Below are 21,738 nucleotides of genomic sequence, written 5' to 3'. Positions count from 1 at the left end.
TCCCGAGCTTGCCTTTGCAGTTTCAGCAACTGTGCCATGACACAGTCCAGAGGTTCGTCATCTGACTTGGACTCAGCAACGTTCTGGCCTCTAGCAGTCCTCCGAGTGCCGGGGACCTGGGAGGTCCCTGCCTCCACCTGCTGTGGATCAGAAAGTGCGATGTGCTCACCAGATTGTGGTCCCAAGGCTTCTCTAAAGCTAGGTCCCACCAAGGTGTGTGTCTCTGCCCTGGTGGAGGGCGTGGGTGAGCGCTGTGATGGGACTTCAGGGAGGGTGCCTTCAGATTCTTCTTCGGGGGTTTCTTTAGAGGTTGCTTGGAGGTTCTGGGTCGTGGACTCAGATGTGCCTATGAAAGCAAGGGGAGATAATTAGTGGCCTGTGAAAGAGGACACATCACTCACGACATGGTTGTCTGATGGATGTTGCACTGCTGGATCCTCACTTGGTAGTGAGCTGACCTTACCGTCAGCACAAGACCGGACCCGGTCATCGCCGGCAAGCTGGAAGGCTCTGTTTTCAAATTCTGTGAGAACTTCGAATTCCAGCATCCCTCCACCTGTCTGCGACCTTCCCCCCCCCTGTTGTCAGCCAGTTTGCCCTGCATGGATAGAGATGGGGAGAGTGGATCAGGACACCTGCCGGGACAGATGATAAGTGTGCCTGGCCTGTGTGGGTGGTGAGTGGTCCCATGGACGGGATGAGGACAATGATGGCGTGTGTGAAATAGTGAATGGTGATGTCCCTTGCACTGGCAGTGAGTGAGGGCCCTGTGGGTGTGTGATGGGTTCGTGAGTGTTGGCAATAGTGACTTACTCTGGCAGAACGGAGGAGATCATTCATCCTTTTGCTGTACTGGGTGGCTGTCCTCTTCTGAAGGGTGTTGGCGCTGACCACCACTGCCACCGCCTCTCAAGCTGGGTTGGTGACATTGCTACCCATTCTGCGGCCAGAGCGGGGGTAGAACACAACCCGGCACACCTCTACAACATCCAGCGGTCGCTCGAGGAAGCAGGGGGCTGCAGTCTTTTTGCCTTTGCTGGCCATGTCTCCCGAGTAGCGGTGGTGAGCTGGTGGCGATGAGTGCTTTGCTGGCGGCTGCCTTTTAAAGATGGCGGCCGGTGTAATGGAACAGTGCGGTGATGGCGTGCGGGTGAATGAGAGCCCAGCTACCATGGAAACGGTGCGTTTCGCTGGAGTGAATATATAATGAGGCGGGCTTGGGAAGATACGGCGTGAAAACCCATAATTTTCATTGGCGGGTGTGACTCCATTTTACCCGCCCGCTACCGCACTTCATGCAATTCTAGGAAAATTCAGCCCAAAGTATATCAAGCAAACGTTTCAAAAGCTACCCTATATGTAACCAGCAGATTTCAATCAACCATGGCAATGTGTTTTAGAAACTTTGCATTCATAAAAACTTCATGTCACAGGCATATTTTTGGACAATTAAATCAGCAAGTTCAATAATACATGAAATATTTATTGTAACAGCTGTTGAACTACTGACACTGAAACTAAAACTCAAGTTTTCGTCAACTAATTGACAAGTCAGGCAAACATCTACCCATAGAACACAGCAGACACTCGTCATCTCAGCGCAAAAGAGCACTTTATAGCAAGTGGGGTCTGGGAATAGTTCAGGAAGAGATGTTTTCCCATTGTCTTGGCTAATGGAGAATGTATGATGGTGAATCTATGGGTGGAATTGCACTAAGTGCAGTAGCAGACGTGAAAACGACGTTTTACCTGCCGGCCGCAATAGCGGGATTTTTGCGCCGTATCATCCACTTCCCGCCTCATTAATTATACAGCCACAGGAAATACGTCGTCTCGATGGCAGTGGCCTTTGAATCACCCGCCACGCCATTACCTCACCATTTCCTCGCTTCAGGTGCCGTATCTAAACTGCAGCTGCGCGCACACAGTTTTCAGTGCTTGCAGCCCAGGACTGCTCCAGTGAAGACATAGCCCTGGAAGCCAAGAAGATTTCAATGACCTGTCACAGGAATTCCTCTTCTTCAGTGAATGCAGGCCCGCCGTGATGTCCTCCACTCCCACTCTGGCCGCAGGAGGTCCAACAATCTCACCACTCCGGCTTGGGAGGCGGTGGCAGTGGTGGTCAGTGCCAATGCTGCACAGAAGAGGTTCGCCATCCAGTGCAGAAAAAGGATGAATGATCTCATTCGTGCCGCTAGAGTAAGGCAACCATCCCATCACTCTAAACTCACACAGTAACAAGGCCATCACACATTCACTGGCATCATTGCCAGCTCATGGGACATCACCACTCATTCTCTCACACACCCTCATTACTCCATCTGGCCTCATCTCCTCTGGAGACAGCCTCCTCAGCCCTCACCACCTTGAGGTCACTTGCACAGATTAATGTGCTCCCACACAGACCCTGGGGTACCTCCCTTCCCCAATAAAGCCCTTGCCCTGCAGTCTCTTCCCTTGCCTGAGACTATTTCTCCCCCTTCCCCAAGTAAGCCCTAGCACTTCAGCTGTTGAAAAGCCACCCCTGCCTTACAGCTGGTCTGGTAGGTAGAGACCTGTCTGTGAGCCCCCCTAAAAGTGATGTGGTGCTGCCTGTGAAGCCTGGCGCTGATGACTGCGAGTGCTGCCCGAAGCAAGGTAGGCAAACAAACCCCGAAGTCCAGAGCAAAGTTCAGCTCGCCAGGTGATGTCGCTTACGTACAGTTGTGAAACACATCGGCATGCAATCATACTGACATGCTCGGATGATCCAGTGTGGTGGGATGATTACACTGAACAGGGCTTGTAATGAGATACTAAAATATTGAAATGAGGTCCCTGACCTGCAGAGGCGGGAAACACGGCCTGCCATTTTCGGGTGGAGCAGACGATTGCTAACTGGTTTTATGATGGTGTAAACCGATTTTTAGCCTTCTCGCCATATTGTCCGCTCATGTTGCCAAACATTGAAGCAGAAAATCCAACCTGATTATATTGAATGACAGATCAGATTCATTCGGGGCTGTATAATCTACTCCTGCTCCTATTTCTTACATTCTGTGTTCTGTTCGTCTCAATTTCTCCACTTGGAACATGTGGAAATGTTGTTTATACTAAACTGAGATTGTGTTTTTGAAAATTAATGCATAAATGGCAATATACCAATAATCTAATGAACACTTGTTTGTTCTGTGTTATTTTACAGGGGTGTAATAGGTAAACAAGGATACCAGTGCCAGGGTAAGAAATGGGTTTCAAATTTCCATATTAAAAGTTTTTTGTCTCTACAGTTTCACTGTTCTATTTCAGTTGAGTGTACAGTAGCTATATGACAGATGCGTGTTGAAACAAAAGATAAACATGGATTTCTGGTTGGCTGAGTTTGGAATTGTAAAATTAATCATCATGTCACATACATACGAGCATACAAATTAGGAGCAGGAGTAGGCCATTCGGCCCCTCAAGCTTGCTCCGACATTTGATAAGATCATGGCTGATCTGGTGTGGCCTCAATTCTACTTTCCTTCCTACCCCCTCTACTTTCCTTCCTACCCCCTATACCCTTTGACTCCCCTGTCAGTCAAGAATCTATCTAACTCAGCCTTAAAAATATTCAATGACCCTGCCTCCACTGCTCTTTGGGAAGAATATTACACGGAGAAAAATATTCTCCTAATCTCTGTCTTAAATGGGTGACCCCTTATTTTTAAAATGTGTCCCCTAGTTCTGTACTCTCTCATAAGGGGAAACATCCTTTCAGCATCCACCCTGTCAAGTCCCCTCTCACTCTTCTAAACTCCAACAGATACTGGTCCAACATGTCCAACCTTTCCCCAGTAAGATAACCCCATCATGATGTGGCAACTGTTAACAGTCTTTAACTCCTTTAAGCCTCAATGGAAGTGCTTGTCGACAGAACACTGGTTAAATGACTATTGTTTATGTCTCTGATGGGCTTTTTGGCTTTTAGCCCAATGCCTGAAGGAGTTCTCCACAGTGCCAACAAAATTACTTGGAGGCATCATTCATAAATGTTTTCAGCACTTATGTTTTTGCTCAACTGAATTGGATAATTCTCCAACTTTTGAACCTCCCAGGTGTGAGATGTTACTAATGTAAATTGTTAATAATCAAGGATATATTGTACCACAAGTACATTATTCCTCAATTTGCTAATACAAGAACAATAATCTTGTGGGAGGTGGAGGAGTTTAAAGATTCCAAAGTTTAACAGGGAGCAATTGAAAAGATCTAAAATAAAAGCAAAATACTGCGGATGCTGGAAATCTGAAATAATAACAGAAAATGCTGGAAAAACTCAGCCGGCCAGCCAGCATCTTTGGAGAGAGAAACAGAAGTTAACGTTTCGAGTCTGTATGACTCTTCTTCAGTTGAAAAGATCTGTTGCCTCAGAGGAAATTCTTTACTGTATTGTGCAGTTTCCTGATGACCTGCCATTTCAGGCCTCCCAGTCTGAAAATGGCCTGCTTAAGTGGCATTTGGGGGTGACTGTCACAAATAAACTGTCATTTTTCTGAGGGGGAGATTAGCATTCTTCCTGCTGCTGGATGCTATTCCCTGAGAGGAAACATAAATGTAAAACTTGCTGTCATGTGGGAATCTGCTGTTTGATGTTGAAATGAGTTTAACGTTTAGCCATTTGTGGGAATCTTTAAAAGACAACTAGCTACTCAAGGGTATGGGTGAGAGGGAGTTCATTTGGCCTAATGTGACCATGCCACAACATCAATGGTTCATGTAGAAGAAAAGAAATAAATGAATTCAATACCCCAGAGGGAATTAACCACTTGACATCAGTATGGTTAATGGGTCATTGTCACAGTGGGCAGAAGGGATATGCCATTGAATGGATCTATTTACGGAAGTCTGTTATTGGTCAACTAAAATTCCATTGACAGCCTTATTGGTATTTTTATGGTAGTTTTTTTTATATTTAATGAATTAAAAAGTAGGTTGGCAGGGAACAGTTTATTCACCATTCAGCCTTTCAGTGTTCACGTACAAACCAGAAACTTCTTGAGAAAAGGGTGCCTGCTAATGTTTACAGAGAATCAAGGAATCCAAAGAGACTGGTTAACAAAGATTGTTTTTTCACATTTCACGGGTTTTTTTGGCTTTGTGCATACAACAGATGATAAATTGACCCTAAATCTAAGACATGTTGATAAACAGTGACCAGTGTTAATAAATCATTCATTTTGTTGATAGATTAATGAACTGGTGTAACAGCAGAGCTCCCTTACCAATTTAGCTGTCATTGTGATCATTGCACCGCCAAGAACAGCCTGTGGTTCACAGTGTGTGCACCATCCTTCTGCTTTAATGAGCGGAGAAGCAAAAGCAAAAATTGTTTGGCTCTTGCCTTGCCTAGGATATATAATGTTTGGTGGTACTTTCTGAAATATTTTTGTAATATTGAAAAAAATGGCTCTTACACATGGCTGTACTTCTTTAAAAAAATTGTAATGATGAAGGACCATAAAGTAGCATCAGATTGAAAAGTGAATAGGCAGAGTACACCAGGAATGAATGATTATGACTAGACTAAGTATAATAAAGCAGGTGTTAGAGCATCAAAGATATAACTCGGGCTGCATGATATTAGTTCCTCAGGTAAGCAAGAAAATGCAGAGTTTCAGAGCAAACCTTGCATTTGTGGGCAAATTCCATTAGTGCTTCCGGTTGTATCCAGTTGCAATTTTGATCGCAGACTAATATTGATGATCATACAATTTATTGACTTTAAATATTGAAAGGAAGAAAGTTTTTATTTATTTGTTCATGGGGTGTGGGCATCGTTGGCAATTAAAAGTCAGCATTTGTTGCCCATCCCTAATTGTCCTTGAGCTGAGTGGCTTGCCAGGCCATTTCAGAGGGCAGTTGAGAGTCAATTACATGGCAGTGGATCTGGAGTCACATGTAGGCCAGACCAGGTAAGGATAGCAGATTCCCTTCCCTAAAAGACATTAAAGAACCAGATGGGTTTTTACAACAATTGATGATGGTTTCATGGTTGCTGTTACTTAGACGAGTTTTATTAATTACATTTAAATTCTGCTAGCTGCCGTGGCAGGACTTGAGCTCATGATTTGAGCCTGTGCCTCTGGATTTCTAGTCCAGTAACATTACCTCAATGCCGCAGTCTCCCCCACAAAAAAATGTACAAAAATAAACTGCAAATAGAGTAAATGTAATGAAACCTTGACTGACAAAATCAATTGATGAACTAGGTCGTTGTTTTTTCGTTTTGTGTTGTTGCACTTTTTGTTTCTTGCTTTGATTACTATTCAGTGAAGTTTAAAGCTGACAGTAAACTAATGTTTTTTTATTTATTTGAATTTACAGTCTGTACCTGTGTGGTGCATAAACGATGTCATGAACTAATCATAACTAAATGTGCTGGTTTGAAGAAGCAAGAAGCGCAGGATGAGGTATATATTTTGCCTGATGCACTTGAACATTCATCCCTAGCAATCTCATGCTTCTTGATCTGTCTGCAGCCTTTGACACATTTGACCACGCCATCCTCCTCCAACACCTCTCAACCATCTACCAGTTGGGTGGGGCTGCCTAGTTTAATTGTTATCTGTCTAATCTTAGGCAGAAATTTACCTGCAATGGCTTCTCTTCTCACTCCTGCATCATTATGCCTGGTGTCTCCCAAGGATCTGTCCTGGGTCCCCTCCTATTTCTCATCCACATGCTGCCCTTCAGTGACATAATCAGAAAACATGTCAGCTTCCACATTTAGGCTGAAGACACCCACTCTACCTCACCACCAACTCTCCCTTTACTGTCATTATGACTTGTCCAACTGCATGTCTGACATCCAGTACTGGGTTAGCAGAAATTTTCTCCACCTAAATATTGGAGAAGATCAAAGCTATGGGCCTTGGCCCCTGCCACAAACATTGTTCCCTCGCCGCTAACTCCATCCCTGTCCCTGGCAACTGAGGCTGAACCAGATTGTTCACAACCTTAGTGTCATAATTAACCACAAGGTGAACTTTCAACCATTTATCCACACCATCGTTAAAATTGCCAATTTCCACCTTTGTAACATTGCCCAACTTTGCCCCGGTCTTAGCACATCTGCTGCTGAAACCCTCACCCATGCCTTTCCTTGACCAGTCTAACCCATCCTGGCTGACCGCCCATGTTCTATCCTTCGTTATACGTGTTTTAACTCACACCAAGTCCCATTCACCCATCGCCCCTCTGCTTGCTGACCTGCACTAGCTTCTGGTTAAGCGATCCCTTGATTTTAAAATTTTCATCTTTGTTTTCAAATCCCTCCATGGTCTCCCTCTTGTCCATCTCTGTAATCTCCTCCTTAACCCTTCTAGATATCTGTGCTCCTCTAATTCAGGCCTCTTGAGCATTCCCAATTTCAATGATTCTGCTCTTTGTGGCCATGCCTTCAGCTGCCTGTTGCCTGAGTTCTGGAACTCTCTCCCTAAACCTCTCTGCCTTTCTACCTCTCTTTTCTTCCTTTGTGATGCTCCTTAAAACCTATCCCTTTGATTGATCATCTTCCCTTACACCTTCTTTCTTGGTTCAGTGTCACGTTTTGTTTAATAATACTCCTGCGGAGGGCCTTGAAATGTTTTATTATGTTAAATGCATTATATAAATATAAGTGGTTGTTATAATGACATGGAATGGATAACAGTCATATTTCTGTTTGGGAAGGGAACTAACAGAATAGATTTTTTGTCACATTTTCAACAATAAATAACGTAGTCACATTGTTGGCTTAGCAGCCCCGCTGACCTCACTAACTTTGACCTTGATCAAATGTGATACAATACTCATAATAACAGAGAAATAGCTAAGTGGTGAACCTATTGAGGCCTTATAAAATTTCAACAAAGCTAACAAAAAGTGCATCAGAATTCATTTTCTACATTGCTCTAGACGTTTGTGTACTACCTGAATTTGGCTCTGGATAGTACAGTTCTGTTTCAGTTCTGTGTTTCCTACAACTCTTTTGTGTGCGAGTGTCTGAAACCAATTCAAAATCATTGTCTGAAATGCATCTTTTCTGTGTGCAGGTGGGCTCCCAGCGCTTCAGTGTCAACATGCCTCACAAGTTTAGCATTCATAATTTCAAAGTGCCCACTTTCTGTGATCATTGTGGCTCATTGCTCTGGGGTTTGATGAAACAAGGGTTACAATGTAAAGGTAAGAAATCCGTGATCACTTCTTTTAGTGAGTTACTTCATATTGCAAGGATGCAAAAAATGTCAATTACTGATCATTTAACACTATTTTCACATAATAACGTTTTAATCAACAATATTTGTTGATGGAAGAAGCAGTCAGTGAGTCTGAGGAAAGAAAGACTTGCATTTATATAGTGCCTTTCACAACCTCCGGATGTCCCAAACTGTTTTACAGGCAATGTAGTACTCTCAAAGTGTAGTCACAGTAGTAATGTATGAACTGTACAAACCAATTAGCACACAGCAAGTTCCTATGAGCAGCAATGTGATAGTGACCAGATAATGTGTTTCACTGGTGTTGGCCAGGACACTGGGGAGAACTCTCATGTGCTTCTTCACAATGGTGTCATGGGTCCTTTTATGTTCACCTGAGAGATGGGGCCTCGGATAAATGTCTAATCAGAAAGATGGATTTTACTTTGTATTTTCTTTATTTCTGGTTTACAAAACTACATGACAGATGCTACTTCTCCTGTTGCCTGGGGATATGAAATTGGATTTAAAAGCATAAAAAAATAATTTCACCCACACAAAGGAGCATGGTAATACATGCTAGCTGGACACATCAAGCAATGACAGGCTTGAACGCTCCTTCACCAGAACTGCCCCTACTCTGGAATCACACTGTGACTGTAACCATGGTGTATTATCCCTTCTTGACCCTCTCTGGAACATGATTGACCACACCAACTTCCCCCAACATCTTTTCTCCATTGTGCACATCATTGGGTTAGCCTTTATTTGGCTTGACTTAGCTCAGATGATTGTAGCCAGATCATCTCCAGCAATAGCTTCTTTTCACCATTTTTAACAGAGTCTCCCAAGGATCTATCCTTGCCCCTCTCATCTTTCTCATTTCCATGCCACCCCTTGGCAACATCATCCATAAACATAGAATCAGCTGCCACTTGTACACTGACATCACTCAACTCTATGATTTACCACCTCATTTGATCATTTCAGTGTCTCTGAGCTCTCAAACTGCTTGCATGATATCTGGTTGTAGATGAACCACAATTTCCTCCAGTTAAAGATTCAAAAAACTGAAATCATTATAAGCAAAACAAAACTCTGCAAATGCTGGGAACCTGTAACAAAACCAGAAAATGTCAGACATACTCAGCTGCTCAGGCAACACCTGCAAAGAGAGAAAAACAGAGTGAATGTTTCAAGCCAGTGACCTTTTGTCAGATTGCAAAGAGATGTAAAAGATGTTAAGCAAGTGCAAAGACCGGTAAAGGGGAAGGTTGGGGAAAGGAGATAAGGGAAGGTCAGTGATAGGGTGGAAGGCAGGTGTGATTAAATGAGATGAAGGTGCAAGGCCATTATCTTCAGCACTTGCCACAAACTCCATAGGCCTCATTATGAATGCTTGGCTGAGCTCCAAGTACTGTTAATCCACTTAGACCCCAGCAAGCAAAGTTTATACTGTGTAGAGGGAAGGAAAAGCTTTATTTAATTGACATCTCTATTACCTTGTAATACCTGCTATTTCCACGAAGAGTTGTTTTCACTACCTGTGTGTTTATTTGCACAGTGTTAAAAGTGACTTTGATACTATGAATGGCTGTGATTAATTGACAGCTTTAGGAGAAGATGAGAGGGTCACTGTATTTCAACTGGAATGTTGAATGGCTTCTTTTTGGTTGATGATTGGTTCACGACTCGTCTGAGAGGCCATGGACCACGTCCACTTACAGAAGGGGACCAACGTCACCACAGTTGTTGGGGGAGGGAGCTTTGTACTGCCCAAACCTGTAATGGAGTCAGGGGAGGAGTGCTGTATGCAGGTTGGCTACCTGTATCCTTAACCTGGGCTGGCGAAAATTGCCAGAAAAAGGAATGGGGGCGGGAATCCCAGAATTGGTTCCAACCCGCCATTTTTAAATACCTCCTGAGTTGGCCTGACTCATCAAACCTCCAAGCCCATACCTTCTCTACAATTTCAACTTCACCCAGCCATTGGAAAAGACCATTCGCAATCATGGTGCCCTCTTCACCCAAGCTGAGATGCTGACCCCGTATGCTTTCCGTAACAAATATCAACTACCTCTGCCTCAATAAAATTGTCTGCCTCTGCCCCATTTTCAGCAAATCTAATCCTTTGTCAGTTGCAGGCTTGACTCTCCCAAAGGTCTTCTGCTCAGCCTCTCATTCCTCACCCTTTGAAAACATCAGCACATGCAAGATGCTGCTGCCCATATCCTAACCCACAGCAGTTCCTGATCCTGCATTACTCCTGTGAACATTGACCTGCATTGTCTCTCAAGCCAATACATTCAATTTAAAATTCTCCGTCTTGTGTTTAAATCCCTACATGCTCTAGCTTGCTGCTGTTTGCAACCTCTGACAGCGCACTGCGCCAAACTCTCCATCTTTCTGATCTTGGCTTTTTATGCAACACCCCCCCCACTTAATGCAACCATGGGATCAATGCCCACAGCCATCTGAGCACTACGCTCTGGAATTCCACCCCTAAACTACTTTATCTCTACACTTCTCACTCTTTCTTAAGGCCATCCTTAAAACCTGCCTCTTTGCTTTTGGCAACGTCTCCTTACATCTCCTTCTTTGGCTGAGCATCTACTTTTGGACTGCTCTTCTTGGGACATTTTTCAGTGTTAAATATGCTATATAAATGCAATCAATTATTATTACTGCTGTGTTATATTGTGTGGGTGAGTGGAAACAATCTGGAAACGAAGGCGGAATTTTACGGCAGAGGTATTTTACATTCCCGCCAAAGTCAGTGGAGTTTAGAATGGCTCGCCACTTTTTACAGCCCTGTCCCTGCCATGATGGCGCCCATAAAATTCTGGCCAAAGTTAATAATGGGGCAGGTTGAACATCACATGGAGGAAAATTTTCACAACTTCTATATGCACAATTTTCTTACACCAAGTTAAAGTAAGTGGATATTAAAAAAAACCAGGAAATATTTGCTGTACTGGTACTAAATTTTGGGAGCTGTAAATTTTAAGTTATTGTTACAAACTGCAAGGGGGAAACTGTAAAGGTAGGTAATTTTTGCACTTAAACAGTGCCTCATTTTTCCTGCAGGTGGCAGTGTGTGACACACTTTACTTCTCTGGTGATTGGTTGCCTTTTGTAGGCAAAGATGCCTCAGGATAAACCTACGTTTTCAGATTTGTGAACGTCCCCTTTTTGTCAACAAATGCCATCAATTCTGCATACAGGCATTCTGTACCACAAAACAACTGACATACTTTTTCACTGGAAAGAACTTACTAAATCTTTAAAAAAAAACAAGGTTTCTCCTACCATAGTAAGTTTTCAGCTCAAGCCACCACTTGGGCGGCCTGTGGACTAGGGAAGACTACCCCTCACATAATGTTTCAGCCTGATAAATTTACACAACCTCTTTAGTGAAGGTGAAACTGCTGTGTTCCGAGTTCATTCTGCGTGAAAGGGGTTGGAATCAAGAGACAGGTAATAGGGTTTGTGATTGGAGCTGAAAATAATGATTTCATTCTTTATCAGGAGGACATTGCAGCTCATCCACAAATACCTATTAGATATTTCATCACCATGATCCTTATCACAATCTGGACATATTATCGTCATAAGAACATGAGAAATAGCAGCTGGAGTAAGCCATATGGTCCCTTGAACCTGCTTTGCCAGTCAGTAAGCTCATAGATGATCTTTGATCTCTACTTCACTTTCCTATTGATCCTCATGTCCCTTGATTCCCATGGATTCCAATAATCTATAGATCATAACCTTGAACATACTCAATGACTAAACATTCTCATCTCCCTGGGGAAGAGAATTTCAAATACTTACAACCCTCTGAGCGGAGAAATTTGCCCTCAATGGCTGACCCATTATCCTGAGCCTTAGTTCCAGCAAGGGTAAATAGCCTCTCAGCTTCATCCCTATAAAGTCCTCTCAGAATCTGATTTGTTTCAATGAGATCACCTCTCAGCTAAACTTGAGACAGTATAGGCAAATTTCACTCAACCTGTCCTCATGGGAGAATTCTCTCATCCCAGGAATTAACAAGTGAACCTTTGTTGCACCCGCTCTAAGGCAAATGTATCCTTAAGCATGGAGACCAAAACTGTATTCATTTTACTGTAATCTGGACATGCTTCACAGTGGTTATTACTATAATCTGGAAATGTTATCTCCATGGTCCGTGGAGTAGGTGAAACAGTTCTGTAAGTATTCAAATCCAATATTGGCACCCCCCAGGGCACAGGGGAAGCAGAAGCTGTCATTTCGACCTTTTAAACAGAAATAAAGAAAACAGAACGTAAAAATCAAATTCACTGACATCGTCCACCAATGATTGCAAACTTTTATGAAACACCAAAATGATGTGAGGTAAAAAATAATTGTTAACTATCATTTCAGCTGGAGTGGTGTTAGTGGCAATTCCCCACTGCAGGGATCAAACATGTTCCTCCCTCTCCCCTGATCCAACCTTCATTGTGGTGTATATTGGCGCTGTAACCAAGTGCCACATCAGGTCATCTACATGTGTAATTTAACTTTAACTTTACCATTGTGATATATGGCTGGAAATTACAGCAATGCCAGCTGGATATATTGCCACTTCTGGTACATTTACAAATAAAAACTACAGGAGCATTGATAAAGTAAACACTGCTGAAAACTGGTGGACTGGTGGATCGTATCAAACAGCATGTCCCAGCCATTGTTTGCAACGGGCAGGGTACAGACTGTATCCAATCAGCCTGTGCTTGCAAAACTCAAAACACAGTGTTCAACATTAGATGTGATTCAGTGATTGGATAACATTTGCTAAATAATGCTCAGTGTGCTAAAAATTACAATGCGGCGAAGAGCAGTGGGAAACCAGGGGACTGGGAAGCCTACAAAGACCAACAGAGGACAACTAAAAAAGAAATAAGGAGAGAGAAGATTAAATATGAGGGTAAACTAGCCAGTAATATAAAAGAAGATTGCAAGAGTTTTTTTAGATATATAAAGGGTAAGAGAGAGGCAAAAGTGGACATTGGGCCGCTGGAAAATGACGCTGGAGAAGTAGTAGTGGGGAACAAAGAAATGGCGGAGGAACTGAATAGGTACTTTGCGTCAGTCTTCACGGTGAAAGACACGAGTAACATCCCCAAAGTTCAAGAGAGTCGGGGGGCAGAGGTGAGTATGGTGGCCATTACCAAGGAGAAGGTGCTAGGAAAACTGAAAGGTCTGAAGGTGAATAAATCACCTGGGCCAGATGGATTACACCCCAGAGTTCTGAAGGAGATAGCTGAAGAGATAGTGGAGGCGTTAGTGGTGATCTTTCAGGAATCACTGGAGTCAGGGAGGGTCCCAGAGGACTGGAAAATCATTAATGTAACCCCCCTGTTTAAGAAGGGCGTGAGGCAAAAGACAGGAAATTACAGGCCGATTAGCCTGACCTCGGTTATTGGTAAGATTTTAGAGTCCATTATTAAGGATGAGGTTTCAGAATACTTGGAAGTGCATGATAAAATAGGGCAAAGTCAGCATGGTTTCATCAAGGGGAGGTCATGCCTGACAAATCTGTTAGAATTCTTTGAGGAGGTAACGAGTAGGTTAGACAAAGGAGAGCCAATGGATGTTATCTACTTGGACTTCCAGAAGGCCTTTGACAAGGTCCTGCACAGGAGGCTGCTCAGTAAGATAAGAGCCCATGGTGTTAGAGGCAAGGTACTAGCACGGATAGAAGATTGGCTGTCAGGCAGGAGGCAGAGAGTGGGGATAAGGGGGTCCTTCTCAGGATGGCGGCCGGTGACTAGTGGAGTTCCGCAGGGGTCAGTGTTGGGACCACAACTTTTCACTTTATACATTAATGATCTAGATGAAGGAACTGGGGGCATCCTGGCTAAGTTTGCAGATGATACAAAGATAGGTGGAGGGAAAGGTAGTATTGAGGAGGTGGGGAGGCTGCAGAAGGATTTGGACAGGTTAGGAGAATGGGCAAAGAAGTGGCAGATGGAATATAACGTGGGGAAGTGTGAGGTCATGCACTTTGGTAGGAAGAATATAGGCATAGACTATTTTCTAAATGGGGAGAGAATTCAGAAATCTGGAGTGCAGAGGGACTTGCGAGTCCTAGTCCAGGATTCTCTTAAGATTAACTTGCAGGTTGAGTCGGTAGTTAGGAAGGCAAATGCAATGTTGGCATTTATTTCGAGAGGACTAGAATATAAAAGCAGGGATGTGCTGCTGAGGTTTTATACGGCTCTGGTCAGACCACATTTAGAATATTGTGAGGAATTTTGGACCCCGTATCTCAGGAAGGATGTGGAGAGAGTCCAGAGGAGGTTCACGAGAACGATCCCAGGAATGAAAGGCTTAACATATGAGGAACATTTGAGAACTCTGGGTCTATACTCGACGGAGTATAGAAGGATGAGGGGGGAATTGATTGAAACTTACAGAATACTGAAAGGCCTGGATAGAGTGGACGTGGGGAAGATGTTTCCATTAGTAGGAGAGACTAGGACCCGAGGTCACAGCCTCAGAGTAAAGGGAAGACCTTTTAGAACAGAGATGAGGAGAAACTTCTTTAGCCAGAGAGTGGTGAATCTATGGAATTCATTGCCACAGAAGGCTGTGGAGGCCAGGTCATTGAGTGTATTTAAGACCGAGATAGATGGTTCTTGATTGGTAAGGGGAATCAAAGGTTACAGGGAGAAGGCGGGAGAATGGGGTTGAGAAATTTATCAGCCATGATTAAATGGCAGAGCAGACTCGATGGGCCGAGTGGCCTAATTTCTGCTCCTATGTCTTATGGTCTATGCTGACAACCAATTTAAGATTGTCAGTCAGGCTCGCAGTGTGGCACATTAGCATGTACTGGAAGCTATAAATATTAATACACAGGGCCCTGTTCCTTGCATACAGAAAGAATATGTACATAAATTGCACCTGTTTCAGCTAAACAAATAAGTGACAGCCATTCGCGGACTCATTGACCAATCAGGGTCAAGGTGCCTGGTTTAAATTTCAAACAATGCCTGGCAGTTAACTGTCCGTTACCATCAGTGGTGCATTCTCCATGGCAACGCCACTTGCCAACCAATCAACACTTTCCCCACATACAGTATAAATTGTTGTTTTCCCCTTATATTGATATTCTTGTGATGGTCCTGATGAGTGCAAGACGAAAAGCTTAGACAAGTCTCTTTTTTTCAGCAATGCTCAAGTTCTGTCCCCTGAGCCATGTACCAAATAAATACCCTGAGCCATGTACCAAATAAATACCCTGAGCCATGTACCAAATAAATACCCTGAGCCATGTACCAAATAAATACCCTGAGCCATGTACCAAATAAATACCCTGAGCCATGTACCAAATAAATACCCTGAGCCATGTACCAAATAAATACCCGGAGCCACGTACCAAATAAATACCCTGAGCCATGTACTAAAGAAATACCCAGAGCCATGTAGAACTTGTGTTGCTGGATTTGTCATTGGGCAAAGTTAGTCGTAGAAACAATGCCATATTTTAGAATTCAAAGTGATTTTGTCTTCAGCAGTTTTCACTTGCCTTGTCACTTCTCTATGTCAACAATGCTAATAGTATATACCACAGCAAGGTAAAGAATTTAAGATTCCATCTAATGCTGTATTTGAGTGCTGCATTTATTTTTAAATGAATAGGTATAATTTTGAATATAAGATTTGACACTGGGAATTCAAGCTTTCCATCTGCTATTTACAATCAAACTATTTTCTGTTCCATAACTTTGAGAAAAGTAGTAATAAAACATAAAACTCACATGACATTTATGTACATTGAAATATTGAGCCAGACATATAGGCCCAAACTGACGCTCAAAAAAACTGGCATCCAACTGCCCCATCCAAAGAGTCTTGTTCAGCTAACTTCTGGGGCTGGATATGCCAGCGGGCCAATCCCTGCTCCCGGTGGCAGTTTTACCAATGGTGGGGGTGGTGCCAGGTGGCCCACTTGCCAGTGGGTCAATTGAGGCCCTTCATGGTGCCACTGGGAATGGGCAGGGTGGTCCCTCCCTAACAGGCCCCCTGGCTCCATCAAAGGAGCCCCCCTGGCTCCATCAGGGCCCCCCCCCCACAGGTATTACCCGCACAGGCTCCCCTGGCGCGCACACACACACACACACACACACACACACACACACACACCGCCGCCCCCCCCCCCAAACCAATGGCCTCACAAACCCAGGCTCCCCCAATCACCTGCCGAGGCCCCGGCTCACCCCCAACACTAGCAAAGGCACAACCCAGCGCCGATCTCCACAGGCCCTGGTGCGGTACCGACAGTGGCTACCAATACCAGTGGGGCTGCCGGTACTAAAGGGCCGCCAGCCTCTGATTGGCTGTCGGCTCCCTGAGGTAGGATTCCCTGTCCCTAAATGCCACTTCAAGTCTATTAAATATCAACCTGCCGTCAAATGGGAACCACAGCACTCAGTAAAATCCAACCCTGGTGTCAAGTTGGGTACGGAGGCCAGGTCCAGGCCGCATTTACACTGGGATGCAAGCCAAATCCCACTAAAAGAAATCCACCAGTTTGTTACCTACAGAAGGGTGTTCAGAAGAGCTTTAGAAAACTAAACAACTGAGATTGTTTTTATAAATACAGTAAAGTCCTGCCATTTGTGGCTTCCCTGTCCACTTACCCGTGCTTTGTACTTTGTACACAGCATCGCCCATCGTATGAGCAATGCTCACTTATCCGCGGTTTCTTCTCTCTCTTTTCCTGGGGAATGGCAGCCATGACGGAGCAGAGACTGAAATGGTTTCAGCTGAAGTGCAGCCCGAGTGAAGGGATTAACCTGGAAGTGTCAGAATTGCTGGGTCCAGAGCGACAATAATGGCTCTATTCAATTTTAAATCTTCACTGATGTGTTGCTCAGAGGCTCCCCCATCTGCCCTATGCAGGTACTGCACCACATGGCTGGAACCGATCTAATTGAATCCCATTCAAAAACCCGTTCCCCCGTCGCGATTTCGCCGTTTGCGAGATATCGTGGGAACGTAGCCCCTGAGAATGGTGGGACTGTACTGTATGCTATAATATAATATTATCCATGTTCCTTCAAAACTACCTCTTTGACCAAGCTTTTGGTCACCTGTCCTAGTACCTGCATGGGCAGGATTTTCAGCTTGGCGTGCGGGCACACGCCCGACACACACGAGCATGAAATAGCACGTGATGATGTCAGGTAAGCGTCCTGACGTCATCGCACGCTCGTGCGTTGTTTCGGTTGGCACGTGCACACTGGAGTCGGCAGCGCTCCCGCCGACAATTGAGAGGGCTGTTAAACCCGTCAATCAATTCATTAAAGTGAAATCTTCCCTGCCCGTCCAACCTTATGGTTGGGCAGGCGGGCGAATAGGCCAAGCGGCCTTTGCATTGTTTTCAAAACCTCATCCACAGGCGGGATGAGGTTTTGAACAGTGATAAAAACAACAATAAAAAATTTTAAAACTCACTTTTAAAATGTCCCTGCTCATGTGACAGAGTTTCATAGACGTTTACAGCACAGAAGGAGGCCATTCGCCTCACCGTGTCTGCACCGGTCAACAAAGATCTGACTACACTAATCCCATTTTCCAGCACTTGGCCCACAGCCCTGGAGGCCATGGCAACACAAGCGAATATCTAAATACTTCTCAAATGTCACTAGAGTTTTTAACTCAACCACCCTTTCGGGCAGTGATTTCCAGGCTCCCACCACCCTCTGGGTGAAAAAATTTCTCCTCAACTCCCCTCTTAGCTTTCTACCTCTTACCTTGAATCTATGCCCCCTGGTTATTGACCCCTCTACTAATGGAAAATGTGCCTTCATATCCACCCTATCTATGTCTTTCATAATGTTAAACACCTCTATCAGGTCCCCTCTCAATCTTCGTTGCTCCAAGGAAAACAACCCCAGCCTATCCAATCTTTAGCTCAGACCCTCCAGCCCAGGCAGCACGCTGGTAAATCTCCTCTGCACCCTCTCCAGTGCAATCACATCCTTCCTATAAAGTGGTGACCAGAACTGCACACAGTACTCCAGCTGTGGCCTAAGCAGCGTTTTATACAGTTCCAGCATAACCTCCCTGCTCTTGTATTCTATGCCTTGGCTAATAAAGGCAAGTATTCCATATGCCTTCTTAACCACCTTATCTGCCTGCCCTGTTACCTTCAGGGATCTATGGATATGCACAGCAAGGTCCCTCTGATCTTCAGTACTTTCCAGGGTCCTACCATTCATAGTTTAATCCCTTGCCCCCTTGTTAGCCTTCCCCAAGTGCATTATCTCACACTTTTCTGGGTTGATTTCCATTGACAACTACTCTGCCCCCCCTGACCAGTCCACATGAGGGGACATGTTTTCCTTATTTTTGAAATCTTTATTTTGAGTGTTAAAAATCTTCAGCTCCCTAAGGCAGCTCTGTGCCATCAGGGAGCCTTCACTGAGTGTGCCCACACACGTGTGCACACTTCAGCGCTCATGCTTGTCCCGCCCCCACCCAGGCTCCGCAGAGGTTATCAGCGCGCGTTTCACGCTAATTGGCCACCCGGTATGAAATCGCGGTCGGGGCCCGATCGTGGGCAGTGGGCCCTTGTGCTGCTGCTCCCGGGCCCGCCCGACGAGGTAAAAATTCTGCCCCATATGTAGCTTGTGTCATATTTTATTTGATAATGCTCTTTGAAGTGTCTTTGGATGTTTCACTGCGTTAAAGGCACTATTTAAATACAAGTTGTTGTTGTTACTGCTGTAATGATCTTGGTTATTGCAAGAAGTAAATAAAACGAGTATAAAGGAACATAAGAAATAGGAGAAAAGAGTAGACCATACAACCACAGAAGTCTGCTCCATCATTCAACATGATCATGGCTGATCTTTTGCCTCAACTCCACTTTCCTGCCCACTCCCCATATCCCTTGGGACGGAATCTTGTGTGGAGGCCGCGGGGATCTTGGCCACCAAGTGGAGAGCCAGTCAGTGCCCTGCTTCGCCCCTTTTAGGCCACCACATCTTGTTCCGCTCAGGCACTTGACAGGCCAGTGGTGGTACTTTCCTCTGGATCAAGGACCCCCATGGGTGGAAGTTCTGCCCACTGAGAGCTACTGGTCAATCAGAGGCGTCGCCAGGGAGACAGCTAACCGAGGCCTAGGATCGCCCCTGGTTACCAGGCCAGAGGTGAGTGATAGCAGAAGGAGGGGACGGGGACGGGGGTTGGGGTGGGGTCACAGGTGACGGGCAGGGGGCAGAGGGGAGGCTCTCAGCGGGGGCAGGGACTGCCCACCCCCCCCCATTCCCGATGCTGGGTCCCTCAATCAGGCACTGAGCACCTTTGAACGAGTGACACCCCCTCCTCTCGCCCTCCTGCACTCTTACCACACCCCCCACGCTGGGAGCCCACAAGCAACCTCGCACGGATTTACTTGTCATGCTCCCCGCATGGCGAACCCCCTGACATCTGCTTAGTTCATACCAGCGGCGTCGGGATGAGGCCCTTAAATGAGCATTAATCGGTGGCTGGGCGGGAAGGTTGTCCATGGGCCTTCCCGCCACAGACATAATCAGGGTGAAGGCGGGAGGATGGTGGGGTCACAACCTCCCATCCTCCCATCTGATTAAATGCCCCCCAAAAACCAAACTCGCCCATGGGGGAGGGCACAGGATTCCACCCCTTATTCCCTGAGAGACCAAAAATTTATCTGTCAGCGTGAATAAGAACAGGGCTGTACCAACATCTCCCAGTAGATGGCAGTAAATTGCAGAGCAATCAAATGTATGCAGATCATTTAAACCAGAAATTTTCAAGGTCATGAGAATTTAAAAATGAATGTAAAAGAGATTTGTTACATTGAACTAATATTTTGATGTTTATAGCTGAGCATATAAATGGAGAGCGGCAAAGAAGTAGGAGGAGAAAATAAGCATGTTGTAGGAGAAGCTTAAATGTTTTTTTAAACTAATGAAAGGCATTTAAACGATAATCTCCTGAATATGTATTCAGCTCATTAGAATATGGGGATAAGCTGGAGATAGGATGCGAATGGAATGATTGCCAAAAATGTGACAGGATAATAAAAATGCATTAAATTGTCAGCTATAACAACAGAAGAGGAGAGAGATGGCAGGAGTGAAGTGTGTGGAAATTAGTAACGATTAGGAAAACAAGGTAACAATTGGATTCTGATGTTAATCAGCAACTCAAGTTGAAGAGATGGATAGAGAGCTGTTGAGGCAAGTAAGACAGTGTTCAGGGTATCATAATACAGAAAAACCTGATGGCCTTTGAGTAGTGCGGTCAGGTCAAGGTGAACCAGAAAGAAGGGGTGAAAATGCAGCTTCTTTGGTGTGGTGGCTGCTTAACGTAGCGCTCAAATACTGGAGCAGATATTACCTTAGATTTAGGCACATGCTATTTGATTCAGCTCTTCTGAAATGGTCCTCATTGCCTCCATGCGAGTGTTATGCTCATTCATCATCCTTCTCTTTACAACAGGGCCCCTGAGATTTGAGCCCGCAGGCTCAGGAGCTAAATGCTGACTTCTGTGGAGCATCTACTCCACAATGTGAGACCCCACTTTCACCTCTTTAAGTCTCCAGGCATCCTAGTGTGTTGTGCCACCACCCTCCTTGGAGCTATCGACAGCCCCCTGGGTGGATTTCCCTGGGCTGGTGAGTCAGTGAGAGAGAAGGGGTGAATTGAGGAGTGTTGAGGATATGGTGGGTTGAGCAGAGCTGGAAGGTCACTCTCTTCTTTCTTCCTCCTCCTTGGCACGCCTGGCTTTGGACTATGTAGAGAAAAAGAAAATGAAGACATCCCCAACAGCTCCTCTTGTAGCTTTTGGGAAAATAGGAACAGCAGTAGGCCATTCAGCCCCTCTAATCTGTTTCACCATTCTGTCAGATCATGGCTGATCTGCACCTCAGCTCCATTTACCCAATTTTCCTCCATTAACATTGATGCTTTTACCTAACAAAAAAAGATCCATCAACCTCAGTCTCGAAAATGTAAGTTGCCCAAGCACCCAGAACCCGCTGGGAAGTGAGCACCAGATTTCTAGTACCTTTTATGTGAAAAAATGCTTCCAGATTTCACTCCAAAATGACCTACCTCTAACTTTAAGATTATGTCCTCTTGTTCTGTATTTCCCCACCAGAGGAAATAGTTCATTTTTAGCAACCCAATTGATTCCCTTCATCGTTTTGAACATCTTGATTTGGTCACCCCTCAACCTTTTGAACTCAAGAGACTACAAAGTGCGTTTACCCAACCTGTCCTCATAATTTAACCCCAGTATCGTTCTGGTGAAGCCACTCCAAAACCAACATTTCCTTCCTGAATGCAGTACCCCAAATGCAATCTCACCAAAGCATTACTCCCTCACTTCTGCATTCTAATTCCACTGAGGTAAAAGCCAACGTTCTGTTATCCTCCTGATTGCTATTGGACCTTTAGATTAGCTTTTAGTGACTCGTGAACATGAACAAAATCCATTTGCACCTCCACAGCTCCTGGTCTCTGAGCATTAAGA

At 44.7% G+C, this 21,738-nt stretch overlaps 1 protein-coding gene across 2 annotated transcripts in view; it reads left to right on the top strand.

Annotated features, from left to right (window-relative positions):
* LOC144689791 (protein kinase C epsilon type) overlaps positions 1-21,738 on the top strand; it is a 689,374-nt gene that overhangs the window by 393,667 nt on the left and 273,969 nt on the right. For both annotated transcript variants that reach the window (XM_078557177.1, XM_078557176.1), the window contains 3 exons: positions 3,185-3,219; positions 6,346-6,431; positions 8,055-8,184. In XM_078557177.1, coding sequence (XP_078413303.1) covers positions 3,185-3,219; positions 6,346-6,431; positions 8,055-8,184 — 251 coding nt within the window. The remainder of the gene's footprint in view (positions 1-3,184; positions 3,220-6,345; positions 6,432-8,054; positions 8,185-21,738) is intronic.

This window comes from Cetorhinus maximus, chromosome 14 (genome assembly GCF_964194155.1).
Source record: "Cetorhinus maximus chromosome 14, sCetMax3.hap1.1, whole genome shotgun sequence".
Lineage (NCBI taxonomy): Eukaryota > Metazoa > Chordata > Chondrichthyes > Lamniformes > Cetorhinidae > Cetorhinus > Cetorhinus maximus.
This window is presented reverse-complemented; position numbering and strand designations above follow the sequence as displayed.